At 43.5% G+C, this 17,996-nt stretch overlaps 1 protein-coding gene and 1 long non-coding RNA gene across 5 annotated transcripts; both read right to left on the bottom strand.

Moving 5' to 3' along the window:
- Positions 1-5,160: 5,160 nt before the first annotated feature.
- On the bottom strand, positions 5,161-17,260 carry LOC139575014 (uncharacterized). Its single transcript, XR_011674866.1, has 3 exons — positions 17,179-17,260; positions 6,368-6,734; positions 5,161-5,885 (listed from the first exon to the last, which is right to left on the bottom strand). It is a non-coding gene; the product is annotated as an uncharacterized lncRNA (long non-coding RNA).
- Positions 8,566-17,270, bottom strand: LOC139575012 (putative nuclease HARBI1). 4 transcript variants are annotated; one of them, XR_011674864.1, is made up of 9 exons: positions 11,286-17,268; positions 11,134-11,195; positions 10,965-11,051; positions 10,836-10,877; positions 10,594-10,767; positions 10,479-10,514; positions 9,826-10,380; positions 9,433-9,544; positions 8,566-9,338 (listed from the first exon to the last, which is right to left on the bottom strand). XR_011674864.1 is itself a non-coding variant. In XM_071399894.1 (9 exons), exons 6-9 carry the CDS (start codon positions 10,295-10,297, stop codon positions 8,968-8,970), a joined length of 1,071 nt encoding a protein of 356 aa, XP_071255995.1. In that variant the 5' UTR covers positions 10,298-10,380; positions 10,479-10,514; positions 10,594-10,877; positions 10,965-11,051; positions 11,134-11,195; positions 11,286-17,270; the 3' UTR covers positions 8,566-8,967. The 4 variants fall into 4 exon arrangements, 2 of the variants coding, with proteins under 2 accessions (XP_071255995.1, XP_071255996.1); XM_071399894.1 differs by adding an exon at positions 9,641-9,756 and having other exon boundaries at positions 10,594-10,877; positions 11,286-17,270; XM_071399895.1 differs by adding an exon at positions 9,641-9,756 and having other exon boundaries at positions 9,826-10,514; positions 10,594-10,877; positions 11,286-17,270.
- Between the last annotated feature and the right edge of the window lie 726 nt (positions 17,271-17,996).

Here is a 17,996-nt window from a genome sequence, read left to right as displayed (position 1 = left end):
AGTGAGGTGGTGGTCCAGATATCAGAGTGGTGGGCTAGAGTGAGGTGGGGGTCCAGATATCAGAGTGGTGGATTAGAGTGAGGTGGGGGTCCAGATATCATAGAGTGGTGGGCTAGAGTGAGGTGGGGGTCCAGATATCAGAGTGGTGGATTAGAGTGAGGTGGTGGTCCAGATATCATAGAGTGGTGGGCTAGAGTGAGGTGGGGGTCCAGATATCATAGAGTGGTGGGCTAGAGTGAGGTGGGGGTCCAGATATCAGAGTGGTGGATTAGAGTGAGGTGGTGGTCCAGATATCATAGAGTGGTGGGCTAGAGTGAGGTTGGGGTCCAGATATCAGAGTGGTGGGCTAGAGTGAGGTGGGGGTCCAGATATCAGAGTGGTGGGCTAGAGTGAGGTTGGGGTCCAGATATCATAGAGTGGTGGGCTAGAGTGAGGTGGGGGTCCAGATATCATAGAGTGGTGGGCTAGAGTGAGGTGGGGGTCCAGATATCAGAGTGGTGGGCTAGAGTGAGGTTGGGGTCCAGATAGCATAGAGTGGTGGGCTAGAGTGAGGTGGGGGTACAGATATCAGAGTGGTGGGCTAGAGTGAGGTGGGGGTCCAGATATCATAGAGTGGTGGGCTAGAGTGAGGTTGGGGTCCAGATATCAGAGTGGTGGGCTAGAGTGAGGTGGGGGTCCAGATATCATAGTGGTGGGCTAGAGTGAGGTGGGGGTCCAGATATCATAGTGGTGGGCTAGAGTGAGGTGGGGGTCCAGATATCAGAGTGGTGGGCTAGAGTGAGGTGGGGGTCCAGATATCATAGAGTGGTGGGCTAGAGTGAGGTTGGGGTCCAGATATCAGAGTGGTGGGCTAGAGTGAGGTGGGGGTCCAGATATCATAGAGGGGTGGGCTAGAGTGAGGTTGGGGTCTAGATATCAGAGTGGTGGGCTAGAGTGAGGTGGGGGTCCAGATATCATAGAGTGGTGGGCTAGAGTGAGGTTGGGGTCCAGATATCATAGAGGGGTGGGCTAGAGTGAGGTGGGGGTCCAGATATCATAGTGGTGGGCTAGAGTGAGGTGGGGGTCCAGATATCAGAGTGGTGGGCTAGAGTGAGGTGGGGGTCCAGATATCATAGAGTGGTGGGCTAGAGTGAGGTGGGGGTCCAGATATCATAGAGGGGTGGGCTAGAGTGAGGTGGGGGTCCAGATATCAGAGTGGTGGGCTAGAGTGAGGTTGGGGGTCCAGATATCATAGAGTGGTGGGCTAGAGTGAGGTGGGGGTCCAGATATCATAGAGTGGTGGGCTAGAGTGAGGTGGGGGTCCAGATATCAGAGTGGTGGGCTAGAGTGAGTTGGGGGTCCAGATATCAGAGTGGTGGGCTAGAGTGAGTTGGGGGTCCAGATATCATAGAGTGGTGGGCTAGAGTGAGGTGGGGGTCCAGATATCATAGTGGTGGGCTAGAGTGAGGTGGGGGTCCAGATATCATAGAGGGGTGGGCTAGAGTGAGGTTGGGGTCCAGATATCATAGAGGGGTGGGCTAGAGTGAGGTGGGGGTCCAGATATCATAGAGGGGTGGGCTAGAGTGAGGTGGGGGTCCAGATATCATAGAGGGGTGGGCTAGAGTGAGGTGGGGGTCCAGATATCATAGAGGGGTGGGCTAGAGTGAGGTGGGGGTCCAGATATCATAGAGTGGTGGGCTAGAGTGAGGTGGGGGTCCAGATATCATAGTGGTGGGCTAGAGTGAGTTGGGGGTCCAGATATCATAGAGTGGTGGGCTAGAGTGAGTTGGGGGTCCAGATATCAGAGTGGTGGGCTAGAGTGAGGTGGGGGTCCAGATATCATAGAGGGGTGGGCTAGAGTGAGGTTGGGGTCCAGATATCAGAGTGGTGGGCTAGAGTGAGTTGGGGGTCCAGATATCAGAGTGGTGGGCTAGAGTGAGTTGGGGGTCCAGATATCAGAGTGGTGGGCTAGAGTGAGTTGGGGGTCCAGATATCATAGAGTGGTGGGCTAGAGTGAGGTGGGGGTCCAGATATCATAGTGGTGGGCTAGAGTGAGGTGGGGGTCCAGATATCAGAGTGGTGGGCTAGAGTGAGGTGGGGGTCCAGATATCATAGGATCCTTCAGCATTTAATGACCACTTAAAACAAATTGAATGTTTGTTTTTTTTGTATGGAGGATTAATAGACTGTGTATATCTGCTCAGTACATCTAACTCTATTGGTAATGAGAATATACGGGCCCCCAATCTCATACAGACACACAGACAGTAGACATCGATATAAGCATAGGGTCCTCTGTTCTGTATCACATCCAGCATAGCATCCTAACAGCACCTAGATAGAGCCACAATATCCAGTCAGTCCCACACACCACCGGGAACCAAACGTCACGCAAACGTTTCATTAGCATAATTAACTTCCATCAGTCGAGGCCTTCTCACTTTCATATCTCCCAGCATCTCCAGAGAGTGTGGGAGCTGCACTGTTAAAGCATTGTGCTGCTTAGATTAACATCAGTCCATTCGTCCCCCTAAACTGTAATATGTTCTGGTATGGGGTCCCAATGACATTTCTGCTGAAGTGACAGTGAGTTATTTCCCCATAGCCAATACTGGGCATTTCTGGGGAAAGAAAATAAGTTACCAGAGGAGATAGCACAGGTGTTCAAAACAATGACATTTCTGCATCGTGGGTCGGGCACAGGCTGCCCATAACATGATGCAGCTACCATTATGCTTGACAATATGGAGAGTGCTACTCAGTAATGTGTTGTATAGGATTTGCCCCAAACATAAGTTTGTATTCAAGACATGAAGTTAATTTCTTTGCCACATTTTTTTGCAGTATTACATTAGTGCCTTGTTGCAAACAGGATGCATGTTTTGGAATACCTTTTATTCTGTACAGACTTCCTTCTTTTCACTCTGTCAATTAGGTTAGTATTGTGGAGTAACTACAATATTGTTGATCCATCCTCAGTTTTTTCCTATCACAGCCATTAAACTCTGTAACTCTTTTAAAATCCCCATTGGCATTATGGGGAAATCCCTGAGCAGTTTCCTTCCTCTCCGGCAACTGAGTTAGGAAGGATGCCTGTATCTTTGGATGGTGTATCAATACACCCAGTCACTACAAAGTGTAATTAATAACTTCACCATGCGGTTGAGTCTGTGTTTGAAATTAACTGCTTGACTGAGGGACCTTACAGATAGTTGTTGGGTACAGAGATGAGGTAGTCATTACAAATAAATCATGGTAAACAATATTGAACACAGTTGAGTCTATGCAACTTATTATGTGACTTGTTAAGCACACTTTTACTCGTGCATTTATTTATGCTCGCCAAAACAAAGGGATTGAATACTTATTGACTCAAGAAATTTCAGCTTTACAATTTTTATTAATTTGTAAAAATTCAAAATCAAAACATAATTTCACTTTGACATTATTGGGTATTTTGTGTGACCAAAAAATCTACATTTTATACATGTTAAATTCAGACTGTAACACAACAAAATGTGTAAAATGTCTAACTGGAGTTTCTAACGAGTTTCTTACTGGTGTTAATAACCAAGACAACATCAATGCTCCTGAGTGGCATAGTTACAGTTTTGACTTCAGTCTGCTCGAACATCTATGGCAAGACTTGAAAATGGCTGTCCAGCAATGATCAACAACCAACTTTACAGAGCTTGAAGAATTGTTTAAAGAATAATTTGCAAATATTGTACAATCAAGGTGTGAAAAGCTCTTAGAGACGCAGAAAGACTCACAGTTGTAATCGCTGTCAAAGGTGATTCTAACATGTATTGATTCAGGGGGTTGAATACTTATGTAATCAAGATATTAGTGTTTTATTTGTATATATTTTTCTAGAAATGTAAGATTTGTGTAGATCGCATATATTATATATGTTGTGTACATCGTATATATTATATATTTTGTGTAGATCGTTGACAAAAAATGACAATTAAATCAATTTTAATCCCACTTTGTAACACAACAAAATGTGGAAAAGGTCAAGGGGTGTGAAAACTTTCTGAAGGCCCTGTATATTCATACAGGTGCACGCATGCAAACATGTAATGTGTGGAAAGGAACAGCAGTCCACTATTTTATGTTCCCAGGTTTATGAAAACTCAAACCATTAAGAAAAAAGATTTTAATATAGAATTCATGTCACTTTTCATCATGCTGACCATGCATAAGTAAAAATACTTTTAAGTACTATTTAAGTCGTTTTTTGCTGTGTCAGTACTTCACTTTACTATTTATATTTTTGAGAACTTATACTTTTACTTCACTACATTCCTAAAGAAAATAATGTACTTTTTACTCCCATACATTTTCCCTGACACCCAAAAGTACTTGTTACATTTCGAATGCTCAGGCAGGACAGCAATATGGTCCGTATACGCACCTATCAATCATCCCTACTGCCTCTGACCTGGCGGACTCACTAAACACAAATACTGCGTTTGTAAATTATGTGAGTGTGGGAGTGTGCCCTTATCTGTCTGTAAAAATGTATAGCATTTACTCTTACTCAAGTAGTATTGTACCGGTTACTTGAGTCATTTTCTATGAAGGTATCTTTACTTTTACTCAAGTAGTATTGTACTGGTTACTTGAGTCATTTTCAATGAAGGTATCTTTACTTTTACTCAAGTAGTATTGTACCGGTTACTTGAGTCATTTTCTATGAAGGTATCTTTACTTTTACTCAAGTATGACGATTCAGTAGTTTTTCCACCACTGTAGTTTTAAAACGGTAATACACAAATCCCTCTTCATGTTTTTATTGAATGACTCCCTTTCCTTAATCACTGTGTGTCAGTTGGACTGGCCAAGGGATCAAATTGTATTGGTCGCATACACGTTACTGTGGGTGTAGCAAAATGCTGTACAGAAGAGACAATAAGGGCTGAAACTAAACTATATGTACACAGCTTCACTCATATGTGAATTATAAGTAGTGAATAATGAGAAGCAGTTGATTTTCTAGTTGTGTTGGTGGTAATGTGTGTTCCTTCACTCTCTGTCTAGCTCTTAGAAAACGCACACACTTCTTTGAACTCAAGTTAGCACAATGATGACCCCATGTGGCCATTTAAGGGACTACAGTGGGAAAACGAATATTGAACGTCGTTATTTTCTATAACCAATGAGAATCCATAAATATGATATTCAAAGTATACTTTATTATCCAGAAACAGAACATGTATCAACAGAAAAGAAAAATATAAATGTCAAATTTGTCAGCAGTAAATTGTGTGATATTTTCCACAAGCTGCAATTTCCTGGAGAACAAAAACCCCAAATGCACACAGAGTAAAACTGGTAACATAGACCATAAACATCTGAAACACCAAACCTGGGAGTATTTACAGAACATTAACTCACAGAAAAAAATGACCTTGAGGTAGACAGTAGTAAAAGTAGGCAGTGCAAGTAGGCCTACAACTGTCAGTAAGGGAAGCTGCAATGCTTTGTGGGTGCTGTAGTGTCTACTTTGTGGGTGTTGTAGTCTCTACTAACAGATCAGTCTCTCTTTGTCCTGTAACATCCTAATCATCCGTGGTTCTGCTGTGGAATGAGTCAGTGGAATGTGGAACAACAGGTCTCAGAACAGTCAGTCAGTCAGTCCTCTAAGCAGACAGACACAGACATGGAGGCCAGAGGCAGTCAGGTCTCAGAACAGTCAGTCAGTCCTCTAAGCAGACAGAAACACAGGCATGGAGGCCAGAGGCAGTCCGTTGGCTGTCAGTTGGCCATGTGATGATGCAGACAAGGTGTCTTCTTTACAGAAACAGAGTTGGTCCAAAACCACACCAAGGACAAGGTCTAAGATCCTTATCCTGGCCCAAAGATGAGGGACTCTCTGGATACAGACCGAGGAGAGAAACCTGAGAATAAAAATGAACAGTCAGTTGTAATAGAGTGTTTTTTGTGCTGTTAAGACAGCAGCTAGCTCCATAATCATGCTAGATAATAATCAACACAAAGTTCAAGACAGACAGTGATCGCTACACCGAGAGGAGACCGTCACACAGGCTTAAAAAAGGATGGTATTTCCGTGTGTGAATAGCTTAATCATGCAACACTAACCAGAATGAGCAACACGTGGTGCACTTCTGGTTCAACGTCAGAGAGAGCACACAATACAACACTAACCAGAATGAGTAACACATGGTGCACTTCTGGTTCAACGTCAGAGAGAGCACACAATACATCTTAGACACCATCATCATGTCTCAATGGTCTATGCTTTTCTGTTGTCCAAGAGCATTGAAACCCTGCGTGTTGGAATCTCAGTCGTCATTCTGTTGTGGTAGAAATGAGCCGTTGGTACACTACAGTACAAGCTATGACAATGACAGCGACTAACCTGCAGATATGTCATCCCCGGTGTTTGAAAGGCGGTGGTATCTACTGCCCCTGTCCTGGATCCATGGGTTGTAGAGATGGTGGTATCTACTGCCCCTGGCCTGGATCCATGGGTTGTAGAGATGGTGGTATCTACTGCCCCTGGCCTGGATCCATGGGTTGTAGAGATGGTGGTATCTACTGCCCCTGGCCTGGATCCATGGGTTGTAGAGATGGTGGTATCTACTGCCCCTGGCCTGGATCCATGGGTTGTAGAGATGGTGGTATCTACTGCCCCTGGCCTGGATCCATGGGTTGCAGAGATGGTGGTATCTACTGCCCCTGGCCTGGATCCATGGGTTGTAGAGATGGTGCATTCATCCAACTACCTGTGAGAACATTTATTTTGTTAGTACAATAACTTAGATCAAAGACATATGAACAATTAGAAATAGAGACACAGAGAGAGAGACACAGAGAGAGAGACACGGAGAGAGAGAGACACAGAGAGAGAGACACGGAGAGAGAGAGACACAGAGAGAGAGACAGAGAGAGAGAGACAGAGAGAGAGACACAGAGAGAGAGAGAGAGAGAGAGAGACCAGGCCAGGTCAACCAGTGAAGAACAAACACCATTGTAAATACAAACCAATATTTATGCTTATTTATTTTCCCTTTTGTACTTTAACTGATAAATCTGTCTAGAAGATTCTAAAGATTTCTGTTTTCAACACTGATGAAAACTTAAGCCTAGTATGTCAAACTGAAATGGTATTTTTGTCAGACTAAACAACCTTTTTCCCCCATTTAGTAGACCTGGTCATAATACAATTAGATCTGTGGTCTTAGTTTCACTAAAATCTTGTTTTTCTCTGTTCTCTACATTACTGGATGTGTACTGGCTTTGTGAGGGCTACTTTTCTAGAGGATCTCCCGCCCTTTTTCACGTTAATCCACCTGAACAGTAACTTCAGCAGGTAGGCAACGTTTTTGTTTTCTGGGTGAGTAGCTCTTCATTGGCTCTGCATCCCTAACCACACCTGTGGCTCACTTTGAAACCCTGCCCACAACATTCTCAGCCACTTCACCATCTTTTTGGGTGGTTTGTCGGGAAATGTCTCAGTTGTGTCTGCTTTTCGTTTCAGACAGGGGGCTTTGACTTCTTCAGAGGTGTTGTTTTTTGAGATAAATGATCTCAAATTTGTCACAAGTTCTTCGAAGCTATGTTTTATGCCGGCAACTGAATCGTTGAGAAGCCCGTTCTCATTTTTCATACAAAGTACATATTTCCGGAACTGAAGTTGGCAGATAACTGCAGAATACCTATCATGTTTATCTAATAAGGCCAACTGTTCATCCATATCATCCTCTTTCTCCCACAAACCACCACACTTCTCTAGCTCTCTGATCAAATCATGTGTCACCATGGTGTAGTGTCCACCTGGATGGTGTTGTTCATGCTCCATTGCTTTCTGTTTATCTACAACAAGTCTTTTCAGCAGGGGCCTGTTGCACAAAACTAGGATAAGGGATTAAGCCAGGATATCTTGGTGATCCTGGCTCAATTGATCCGTAATCCGGTTGCACTAAAGATGGATAGGGGGCAGGAGGATATGTTATGGTATAAATTACCATGGAGATTTATTCTGTGGAGCTAGCCTGCTCCAGACCAGGCTAAATTCCAGGATCTATTTAATCTCATCCCTAATGTCAGTCAGCAGTCACCACAAATGGAAACCAATAGTTATTTCACTGCTCACTATACATTGTTATCACATATAACTAGACCCACTGTTATTATTTAAACGTTTGTGATCATTAATTTCAATGATTTTGGATAAAAAATGATTTTTAGATGATGTTGCTATCATTAGATAATTTACAGTTTCCCATAGACTATAAGGCTATATATAAAATGATAGAATATTAGGGCCACAGAGGGGAAAAAAACACAAGTCATAATATTGTAACCAGTTGTTTTAAAGGAGGACAGTTGTTAAAATGACAGATGTGGGGCATTTGGTGAAATTGTACTTCAGTATGGTTTCATAAACAAAGACATGCTGATGTGCCAGAATATTAAGTATCACATTGTCATAAGTATCAAAACTGTAAAAACAATATGTAGCTTTTCTGCAGAAAGAACCAGCCTCATAAATTTATGACTTTATCTTCAGTGTGGCCCTAGTACTCTGTCATATAAACAAATACACATTCCATATGAATATAAAAACACAATGTGTAACATTATGTTCCTTTATTGAATAAGGACAAAACAAAGCAGGTAAACCATCAGCTCCTTTCGAAACTGAAGTCACAGTGACTCTACAAGATGGAAAGCACAGAATCCAAGCATATTATACAAAATGATACATACACATTCAAAGGTCTGTATATAACACACCCTGCATGTCTGCACACTAAAATAAATGCAGGACAAATCCATACACATCAACTGAACAGACAAATGAATGGATGCAGTAGCCTCCCTGCAGCCTTGTATTACACACAGTATACCGCACAAACATCATAAGAGGCCAAATTCGTCAAAAAACGAACCCAAAAAAAACCAAATTCCTCTGCCACCGCAGGACATATTTAACCAAAATTGAAAGCACACATACTAACTAAAATAATTCAACACATATTGGTCCCTCAGCAGCCGACCACTGTCGTCATCAGGGAAGATTGCCGGATTGTCCCAGTCCATGGCTGGTGGCACTCTGGGGGCCCTCTCCTTCCTCAGGCAGGCCACATTGTGGAGGACAGCACAAGCCACAGTAATATCACATGCCCTAACAGGGCTGACCCTTAATTTGTGAAGGCAGTGAAAGCGTGCCTTCAGGAGGCCAAAGGTCATTTCAACTCTGGCCCTGGTCCTGGCATGGGCATGGTTGTAGGCCTGCTGTGCTTCCTGGGGGTCTGTGAAAGGTGTCAGGAGAAAAGGCTGGCAGCCATACCCCCTGTCTCCCAGCAACACACCAGAGAATTCACCTGTCAACACAAAATCTCATCATTACTACCTCATAAACACAGTGATATTCTTGACACAGCCATGATGGTTATAAATAGGGGTTGTGTGGCTTACCTTGTGATAGGCACTGATAGATTTCAGAGGCCCGAAAGATTCTGGAGTCATGGACTGAGCCAGGCCATTTTGCCACAACATTGCTGATCACACAGTCAGCATTGCAGACCATCTGAAATCATAAGATGAGGAATATTACACCAATCAATGCACATCACTGGCAATGCAGAGTGTTCGTCAATGGACAATATCAAAAAGTTATGTTCACCTGAACATTAATGCTGTGAAAGGATTTCCTATTCACAAAATCGGCCTCATGGGCACCTGAGGGGGCTTTTATCCTTATGTGTGTGCAGTCCACTGCACCAATGACATTGGGGAAACCTGTCACACAAGGTAATGAGTATCCTACTATGTGTTAACAGTTGTCCTGTAATTTGTAGATCCTCTTACCTGCAATCCTATAGAACTCCTCTTTGATGTCACAGAGTCTTCTGTGGCCAGGGAAGGAGATGAAGACATCTGCTAATGCTTTGATAGCCAGACACACACTCCTTATTGTGCGGCAAATTGTGGCCTTGTTCAGCTGTTCTGCATCCCCCACTGAGTACAGGAAGGCTCCACTAGCAAAAAAGCGCAAGGCCACACAAACCATTTGCTCCACACTCAGTGCATGGCTCCGTGCAGTGCGGTGCTTAATCCTGGGACCCAGTAGTCTGCATAGATACCTGATGCCATCTGCAGAAAACCTGTATCTTTCATATAGATGGTCATCAGGGAAGGCCAGTGGGTCCAACCGGTCCCTGAAGACCCTTTCTCGCCTGAAGGCTCTCCTCAGCACAAGTGCTTCTTCATCCACCACATCTCGCACGAATGGGCATGCCATTGTCAGAGCAGAAAGGAACACACAATTTTGGGCCTTCATATAGGCTAGTGGCCACACCTGGTGCTGGGGGGGTGGGCAAAAGAGGGCGATGCCTTATAACGATGACTTGGTTGTACTGATTGCTGGGAAAATAAAAAAAACCTTAGAAAGATGCCACCGTCCTGTGTGCTCACAATAAGAGCTCATATGTCATGGCTCACTTGACTTTACGAGAATATACCTAATTTTTATTTTGAGCTGTGTCATCTTCTTGGAGCTGGGGGAGGAAAGAAAAATAATGAATAATACATTTGTGTTACAGTTAGCATACAGTGTACATTGAAGGCATATCTCACCTCCCTCTCAAGTTTTTTTATTTCAAGGTCCAGTTTCCTAATTGTCCTCTTTTTTATTTCGGACTCCAGTGCAAGATTTTCCATCTTTTTCTTCTTGTACTGAATGTCTATGTCTGCCAGTTCTATTTGGCGCCGGAGGTGGTTGCCATACAACTTTCTGATAGCTTGTGAGCTCTGTGAACACAATACAATTAGCGCAGCTGGAATTTGGCAGGATGTGGTGTCCTTTTATTAATACGCACTATGTTGCCAGGCTGGTTTTCCCACTGTATAGCATCTGGGTCCTGTAAAAGAAATTAGATTTTTTGATTTTGATGAGGACTCCTCACCATTGTAGAGTAAATAGTACTTTCACAGTCTTAACATGATACCTCATGCCTTCTGGAATCCAGAGAGATGGTCTCCTCCTCATCATCGTCTCCATCATGTGCTGTTGCTGCTGCACTGGGGCCTTCACCCTATCACATTTAATCGGATTCATATTGAAGCTAGTAGACAAGACATGCCAGGCCTACAGTATGCCTTTGATGGAGTACTCACTGGATCAGCATCGTCTGGTGCTTGTGCTGGTGGCTCTAACAGGAACACAGTGCTGCCAGACACTGCAAGGCAATAGGTAAACCAAAGTCAGACAGTCCAAATTGATTCAATATGAATGTGGTTGTATCCCATGTAGAGATGGAAGGACATACCTTGAATGAAGCGGGTGGCATCTTGGGAGGAACCTATGCTCGTCTCTTTCCCCCCAGGGATCCCCTCTAAGACGGGCCTGCCTTTATTTAGCTCCAAGGCCATGTCCTCTGCTGGGGTAAGGTCAGCCTTTGGTGACCCACCACCCGTGCCTTGTCTGTGGGTATTCTTTTTCACTGCTAAAACAGTACAGACAATGTGTGAGCAGGCACCTTCTGGGTACAATATATGCTTGTGCTTTGTTAAATATTAGTCAGGGACCATACCATTCTGCAGAATGTTCTTGTATTTGATTTTGACCTGCTGCCATGTCCGTTTTGGCCCGTTCATGTTTAATCTACACACACACACACACACACACACACACACACACATTTAATGGAGTCACACTGCAAAAAATTACTTGGTATTTTTGTCTTGTTTTCAGTAAAAATATCAAAAAATTTATCATAGCTTTATACAGTGTGATGGAGTTACTTTACACAATTTCACTCATATCTGCAGTGCATTTCAATTAAAAATTTAACCGTTTCATAATTACAGTACAACTGCATTTTTGGAGATGTGAATTAAATATTTGAATTGTAATTGTGATGTTTCAGCGGAGCGGTGAGTGTGTAATTGTGCACTACTTACGCATTCAGGCGGTCTGCAATACTTTGCCACGCTTTTTCTCTTTGCTTTATCACTGTGGCGGTGTTGCCTTTCTTCGTAATTATATCTTTTACCTCCTCGTATGCCTCCATGAGGATTTGTGCTTCCGACGGGGAAAAGTACGCGGCTCTAGTTGCCATGGTAAATCAGTTAATCTGTGATCTGTGGCGGGGTCTATTTGAGTGAGCCGTGAGCGCGCACCTATCCAGGATTGGTTTCACCTGGCTTAATGAATCCGTGTCTGCTCATCCTGGCTTGGTCTTTGTGCAACCAATTAAGCCTGGACGCACATGTTTTGGCTTCATTGAGCTCAGCTGAGTCATTTATCCCGGATGTCTTAATTCTACTTTTGTGCAACAGGCCCCAGGACTCACTTCACCCCGTAGGGCTGATTGTTGAGGTCTGGCTACTTCCCTCTCCATCTCCTCAGACTTCTCTGTCATTGTGCTTTTACCCTGTAGTGGTGAATGTTGAGGTCTGGCTACTTCACTCGCAAGCCTTGAATCCCTCTCCTCTGACTTCATTGTCATTCCCTCAATGTTCTGTTCAGCAGTTTTCTGTTGTTTCTCAGTGGCAGCATGTCCAGGCTTCACAACTGCTTTCGTGCGGTTGCCTTTCACATTCAGGAGACTTGAGCGCTCCGTTGCCAACACTTTTTCTTTCTTAACTGCCTGCTGAAGTGCTTTCAGCACTGACATTCTTTTTCCTCTGTCCAAAGACTGAAGCCAATCCCAGGTGCGACTCCTCTTGAACATGACCACGGCCTCCAGTGTGATGCCAATGACTCCCGATTTAGCCCTTTGTAGATGCTCCAACAGGCCAACATCTCTCTGTAGGCTGGCATCTTTCTTTGGCATTGACCTCAGCTTGGCTCTCAGCTCATCTGTTGGCAGAACATACCTGCAATGATCAGGATTACTAGACAGCATCTTGCCACATACCCTCAGACAACTAGCAAGTAGCAATTCAACGATCTGAACTGTCAACTCATAAAAGTCTGTGTCTGTCCACATGGTAAGCCTGTCAAACACAAGGTCCTCGGGCACCTCAATGTCATCAAACAAGCACGCATTTCCCTCAACAATCTGTCTCCCATCCTCCTGCCACTCCTTGAGTTTGGTAACAAGGGTTTGATATCGTGCTTCCATTTTCAATATGTTGCCCTTCGAGGTCAAGGCTCTCCAGAGAGGATCAATGATTATCTTAAAAGTCAGACCCAGAGCTCTGAATCCAGCCTTGAACTGTGGAAGCTCCAAATCAGCAGCAACTCCTTTGACAAAACTCCTGTCCACTATGTAATCACTGGTAAACTCCACCAAATCATCATGGATGCTGTACACCCCTGCAGCATTATGACAGAGTGTGTCAAGTCTATTTCCTCTGAATGAAACCAAAGGAACCTCGTCAAATTCTCCTTTGGTGGTCAAAAAGGTTTAGCATTTCACAAACCTGTCATCCTTTGCACACCCTTTGGCTTGGACAGCATCACACACAGATCTCACCAAGTGCACTGTTCCAGACTCCAATTCTGTTATCCCAAAGCTAGGGGAGCCACCAGCTTCCTTATCTCCAAAAATCTGCTTTTCCCACAGTAGAAGAGTTGTTTTTGCCTGGTGAGCTAAGCCGTCAATCAAATGTAAGCCACAGAACAGCTCATTCACAAGGGACAGCATTACCTTTTCAGCATAAGTATAGGCATGATATTGCTCAACCATGTGTGGCAAAATCTCTGATCTGTATTCAGTTAAGATTTGCTTGAATTTCCTCTCTGGGGCAGCCGGGTCACCAACACATATAATCAGTTTGGTAAAGATCTTCCTCTGGTCCACTTCATCCCTCATGACTACATCCAGGATCATTTTCCTAAACATGTCTACTTGGCTGTTTTCTGGGTCGGAGGCTTGCGCTGTGAGCTCAGAGTGAAGATCAGATTCCTCCTGTGGGTATATGTCGGCAAGTACCTTTTTCTGACTAAACTTTGCTTTTTCATAAGCGCACTGTGTGACATTGCATTTTCTTTGCTTTTTCATCAGGCCACTGTGTGGCTTTGTAGAGATGGCATGCTGAGGATACAGGCCTGCCCTTGTGGGTATTTCTAGGACTGAGGTCATTGACCAGGGTTCTTTAACCTGAATAGTCGCCTGAGACTTTGGAAACCTTTTGGCTGGTTTCTTTTTCTCATTTGCCATCATGGCAGTTTTTTCCTCTTTCCTTTCCTTTACATCCAATCGCCTTCTTTCTGAGATTTCTTTCCATCTTTGACACAAGTGATGCATTAGGCATAGTTCCCGTAGCGGCTGTTTTCCGGCGGGGCTTTTGGACTGGGGAACGTGAAGGGTTCCTTCAAGAGTTTCTCTTTCATATCTTTTGGACTGGTGAACGTGAAGGGTTCCTTCAAGAGTTTCTCTTTCATATCTTTCCGTTTTGGTAACCGCTTTAGTCTGTTCCCAATATTTTCGGAGCGTAGCAATTGTTCGTTTTCCAAGTCAAGATGGAAATGGTGTTTAATGACACCAACAACAATCTCCTTAGATGACGCACATACTTCATTGGCAAAATCATGAATTTCAAGCATTAAACCTGTTGTCAGTGAATGCAAATCAAGTTGATTTTTTACTCCCAGTTTTGATTTCACATCAAGGTCTAGACCTATTCTCCTGCAGTAGGGGTACGGGTTATTCACGGTTCTATCCATTGTAGACACCAAATGGGATTGTTCACACCTCTGATCTTCACCATGAAATGCAGGGTGCTGTATGACTCATTGTTAATGGAGACGACATTGAGTCCATTTGTCTGGCCTGGTGTTGCCGTTTCGTCCATATACAGTGTTTCTTCAGTTCTATTCCAGGGTTCCTCATCCTTTATCTGTGGCAGAGATTTGGGGTTAAAATCAGGCTCATCCTTTGTACAGATGTTGTTCGGCTCATTCTTCTGGCAAGACATTGCCTTTTCACCGGTGTACAGTGTTGCAACGGTCTTAGAGTTTGTCTCTGCCTTGATATGCCGAAGAGGTAGGCCTAGATCAGACTCAACCTTTACGTCAATCTCAGAACCTCTATTCTTCTGGACATGTGTTGCCATTTCATCTGCACACTTTGTGACAGCAGTCTCACTAAAAATGGGTTCCTTCTTGACTTGCCCAAAAGATATGGGATGAGGATCAGACTCATCTTTAAAACAGACATCAGTATGTCCTTTCTCTTTGCCAAGTGTTGCAGTTTCAACAGAGCACGACGTGACATCCATCTGATTAGGAATGGTTTCACTGGCATTCTGAAGAGTAACTTGCCCGTCATGATAAAACCAAGTCATTAAAAAGTTGTTCATGGCCTCGTGAGCCTTCTGAAATTTGATGGCATTCTCTTCCTTCCTAGCCATCTGATATTTACTTTGTCTAACTTGCTTGTTTCTCTCCAATTGCTTTTGTTGAGCAAGTTTCTGTCTCAATGTCTTTGATGAGTCCTTGTCTTGGGAAGCCTTTGAAAGTAAAGATGCTTCAGAAATCGATTTCGCTTTCTTCTGAAGATCAGGTAGTGTGAACACTTCAACTGTGTCATTTTTATTGTTATATTTCTTCTTGATTCGCTTTAATCTCGCAGCACGGACAAATTTCCAGCGTTGCTCACTTTGCAAACCGAGATCAAAGTTGTGTTCTAGAATATCAAACACAACATACTGAAAAGCAGTTGTTACCTTGTTGGCAAAGTTATGAATCTCAAACATAACACCGTTAGTCAGAAACTTCAAGTAAAGTTTTTCTTCTGATCTCACATTGAGGTCTAGACCTATTTTCATGCAGTTGGGGTATGGATCCCTAAACTTTATGTGACTCACAGGACAGTTTCTTGACGGGTGGCATACGCTTTTCACTTTGAGCTGGAGGATTGTTCAATGTTTTACAATTGGGTGGCAGAATGACATATTGCTGCTGCACAGAAGCCAAGGTGGTCGCTGCAGTAGGGCTGGTTAGCAGAGGGAGGATGGCAGTACTTTGGCTTGGAAGAAAACTTCCGTCTGACAATTGTCAATTGGTTGGCAACACTGTTTGAGATTGGCTACAACCCTGTGTGGATGGGTTGGTTTTCCCTTCTACAGAGAGACTACTTGGTGGATTTGATAGGATGAAGAACTGTTTTCCTCCTATGTTCAATGCTTGTAGTAGAGGTATACCACTAAGCAGTTTCTTTGACTGAGTGCATGCATTGAGTATTTGGCCTTTTTGAACCACTAATGTTCCCACCCTCTCCATGTGATTGTAAAATGGCTGCAATTTGATCAAAGTTAACAGCCGTTGTTTGATGTTCATTCTGTAATCCAGGGTTATGTTCGGCAGATGAACAGCATCTACAATTTCCCTGCCCTGAACACCACTGGTTAGAACATCTTTCACCTTGATGTGACTTTCTTTTTTCAATGTAGGTGAGGAAACAGGGCAGTGTGGGTCATTTACATTTTGTGTCACTGTGAAATTTGGTTCATTTGTTGATTCTGTGGTAATCTCCCATTCACTTACTACTGCTGTTTCTAACCCACCTGGCGTCTGCCTTTGAGGTTCATTAGGATCTGTTGCATATGGGTGATCTAGTTGTCGGCCTACCTGGGGTAAAGACCATGGGAAAAGACCTTCATCTCATCTAGCTGTACATCTAATACATTCATCTCACAACAAAGCCAATCACTGACTAGTGTTACGCTTAAAGGAAAAGAGAAGTACAGGAAGTAGCCCGAAAACATTTCCAAGTGTGCCAAAAACGTAAGATTCACTGAGCTTAAGTACAATAGGTAGCTAGAGGTAAATTGTGAATATGTCTCAATGGATCCTATTTAAAGACCACAGATTCTAGATCGAATTACCAGCTAAGCAAACTCCTTAACCCCAGTTGTAAGTAGCACAGGGGAAAGTAGATATTAAATAATTTGTTTTAAATAGTAATCTGTACTGTACTGTAGGCTATAGCTAACGTCAGCCAAGTTAGGTCTACAACCAAATAGGCTCACTTGTATCTATAAACGTGAAAGCCAACCAGGTTAGCAAATCGTTTTTATAAAACGTGCTTGACTTTACAAGCTACCGTTAGCTAGTTCCTTCTAGCTCTGGCTGGTACTGTTATCTATCTAGCTGACTAACGTCACCCTTCTGCAAAGAAATAGCCTTGACTTCCATTTAATTCTAGAAAACACTCAACACTTGGTAAATCTGTTCTCCAAACGCGTTCCGTGCATACTTTATTACATAACCTTGTAGAAATTGTGTTGTTTTCAAGAATCGGACCGTAAACAGGATTCAACGACGTGATGTCCATATCCGCCTCAACTTTCGTGCACGATTGTAAGTTGTTTTGATTGGTCCATATTCTTCTTCTTTCGAGTTGGACGGAAGTACAGTGTCTCACATCTAAATCCCATTACCGCCACCTGTCGTCCTGGTAGTGCTCAGATGGAAATTATAATGTGTTCTATTTCACTTCGTTCTCTCGAGATAGATCAGACAGTGCCGTAAAATAGAGAATCTAGTGCCCTAGAATAGTGTTCACTCATCATGTGTTGACTTTCAATGTAAAGTTCACTTCCCCCCTTTCAGACCAAATTCACTGAATGCGAACACATTTGTGGCCGTCTGATTGGTCCAGAAACCGATGGTTTGACCTAGAGTCAGAACACACACTGGTAAAGTGGCAGTTAGAAAATTCGTCATTGGCTTTGATACTCTGATTGGTTAGAGATGATCCAATCGCTGATTAGTTGTTTTGTACAATACCCCTCGTGCCCCTCATCACCACAAAGGACTTCAATGCTGGCAGGCTCAGACTAAAGTTTGCCTGGCCACCTTATCTCAGCTCACTGGTCACAATAACAACACCCACCTGTAGCACGCGCCCCAGCAGGTATATCTCACTGGTCATCCCCAAAGCCAACACCTCGTTTGGCAGCCTTTCCTTACAGTTCTCTGCTGCCAATGACTGGAACGAATTGCAAAAATCGCTGAAGCTGGAGACTTATATTTCCCTCACTAACTTTAAACATCAGCTATCTGAGCAGCTAACCGATCGCTGCAG

This window comes from Salvelinus alpinus, chromosome 5 (assembly GCF_045679555.1).
Source record: "Salvelinus alpinus chromosome 5, SLU_Salpinus.1, whole genome shotgun sequence".
NCBI lineage: Eukaryota > Metazoa > Chordata > Actinopteri > Salmoniformes > Salmonidae > Salvelinus > Salvelinus alpinus.
The sequence above is the reverse complement of the archived record's forward strand: the minus strand, read 5'-3'. Positions and strand labels throughout refer to the sequence as shown.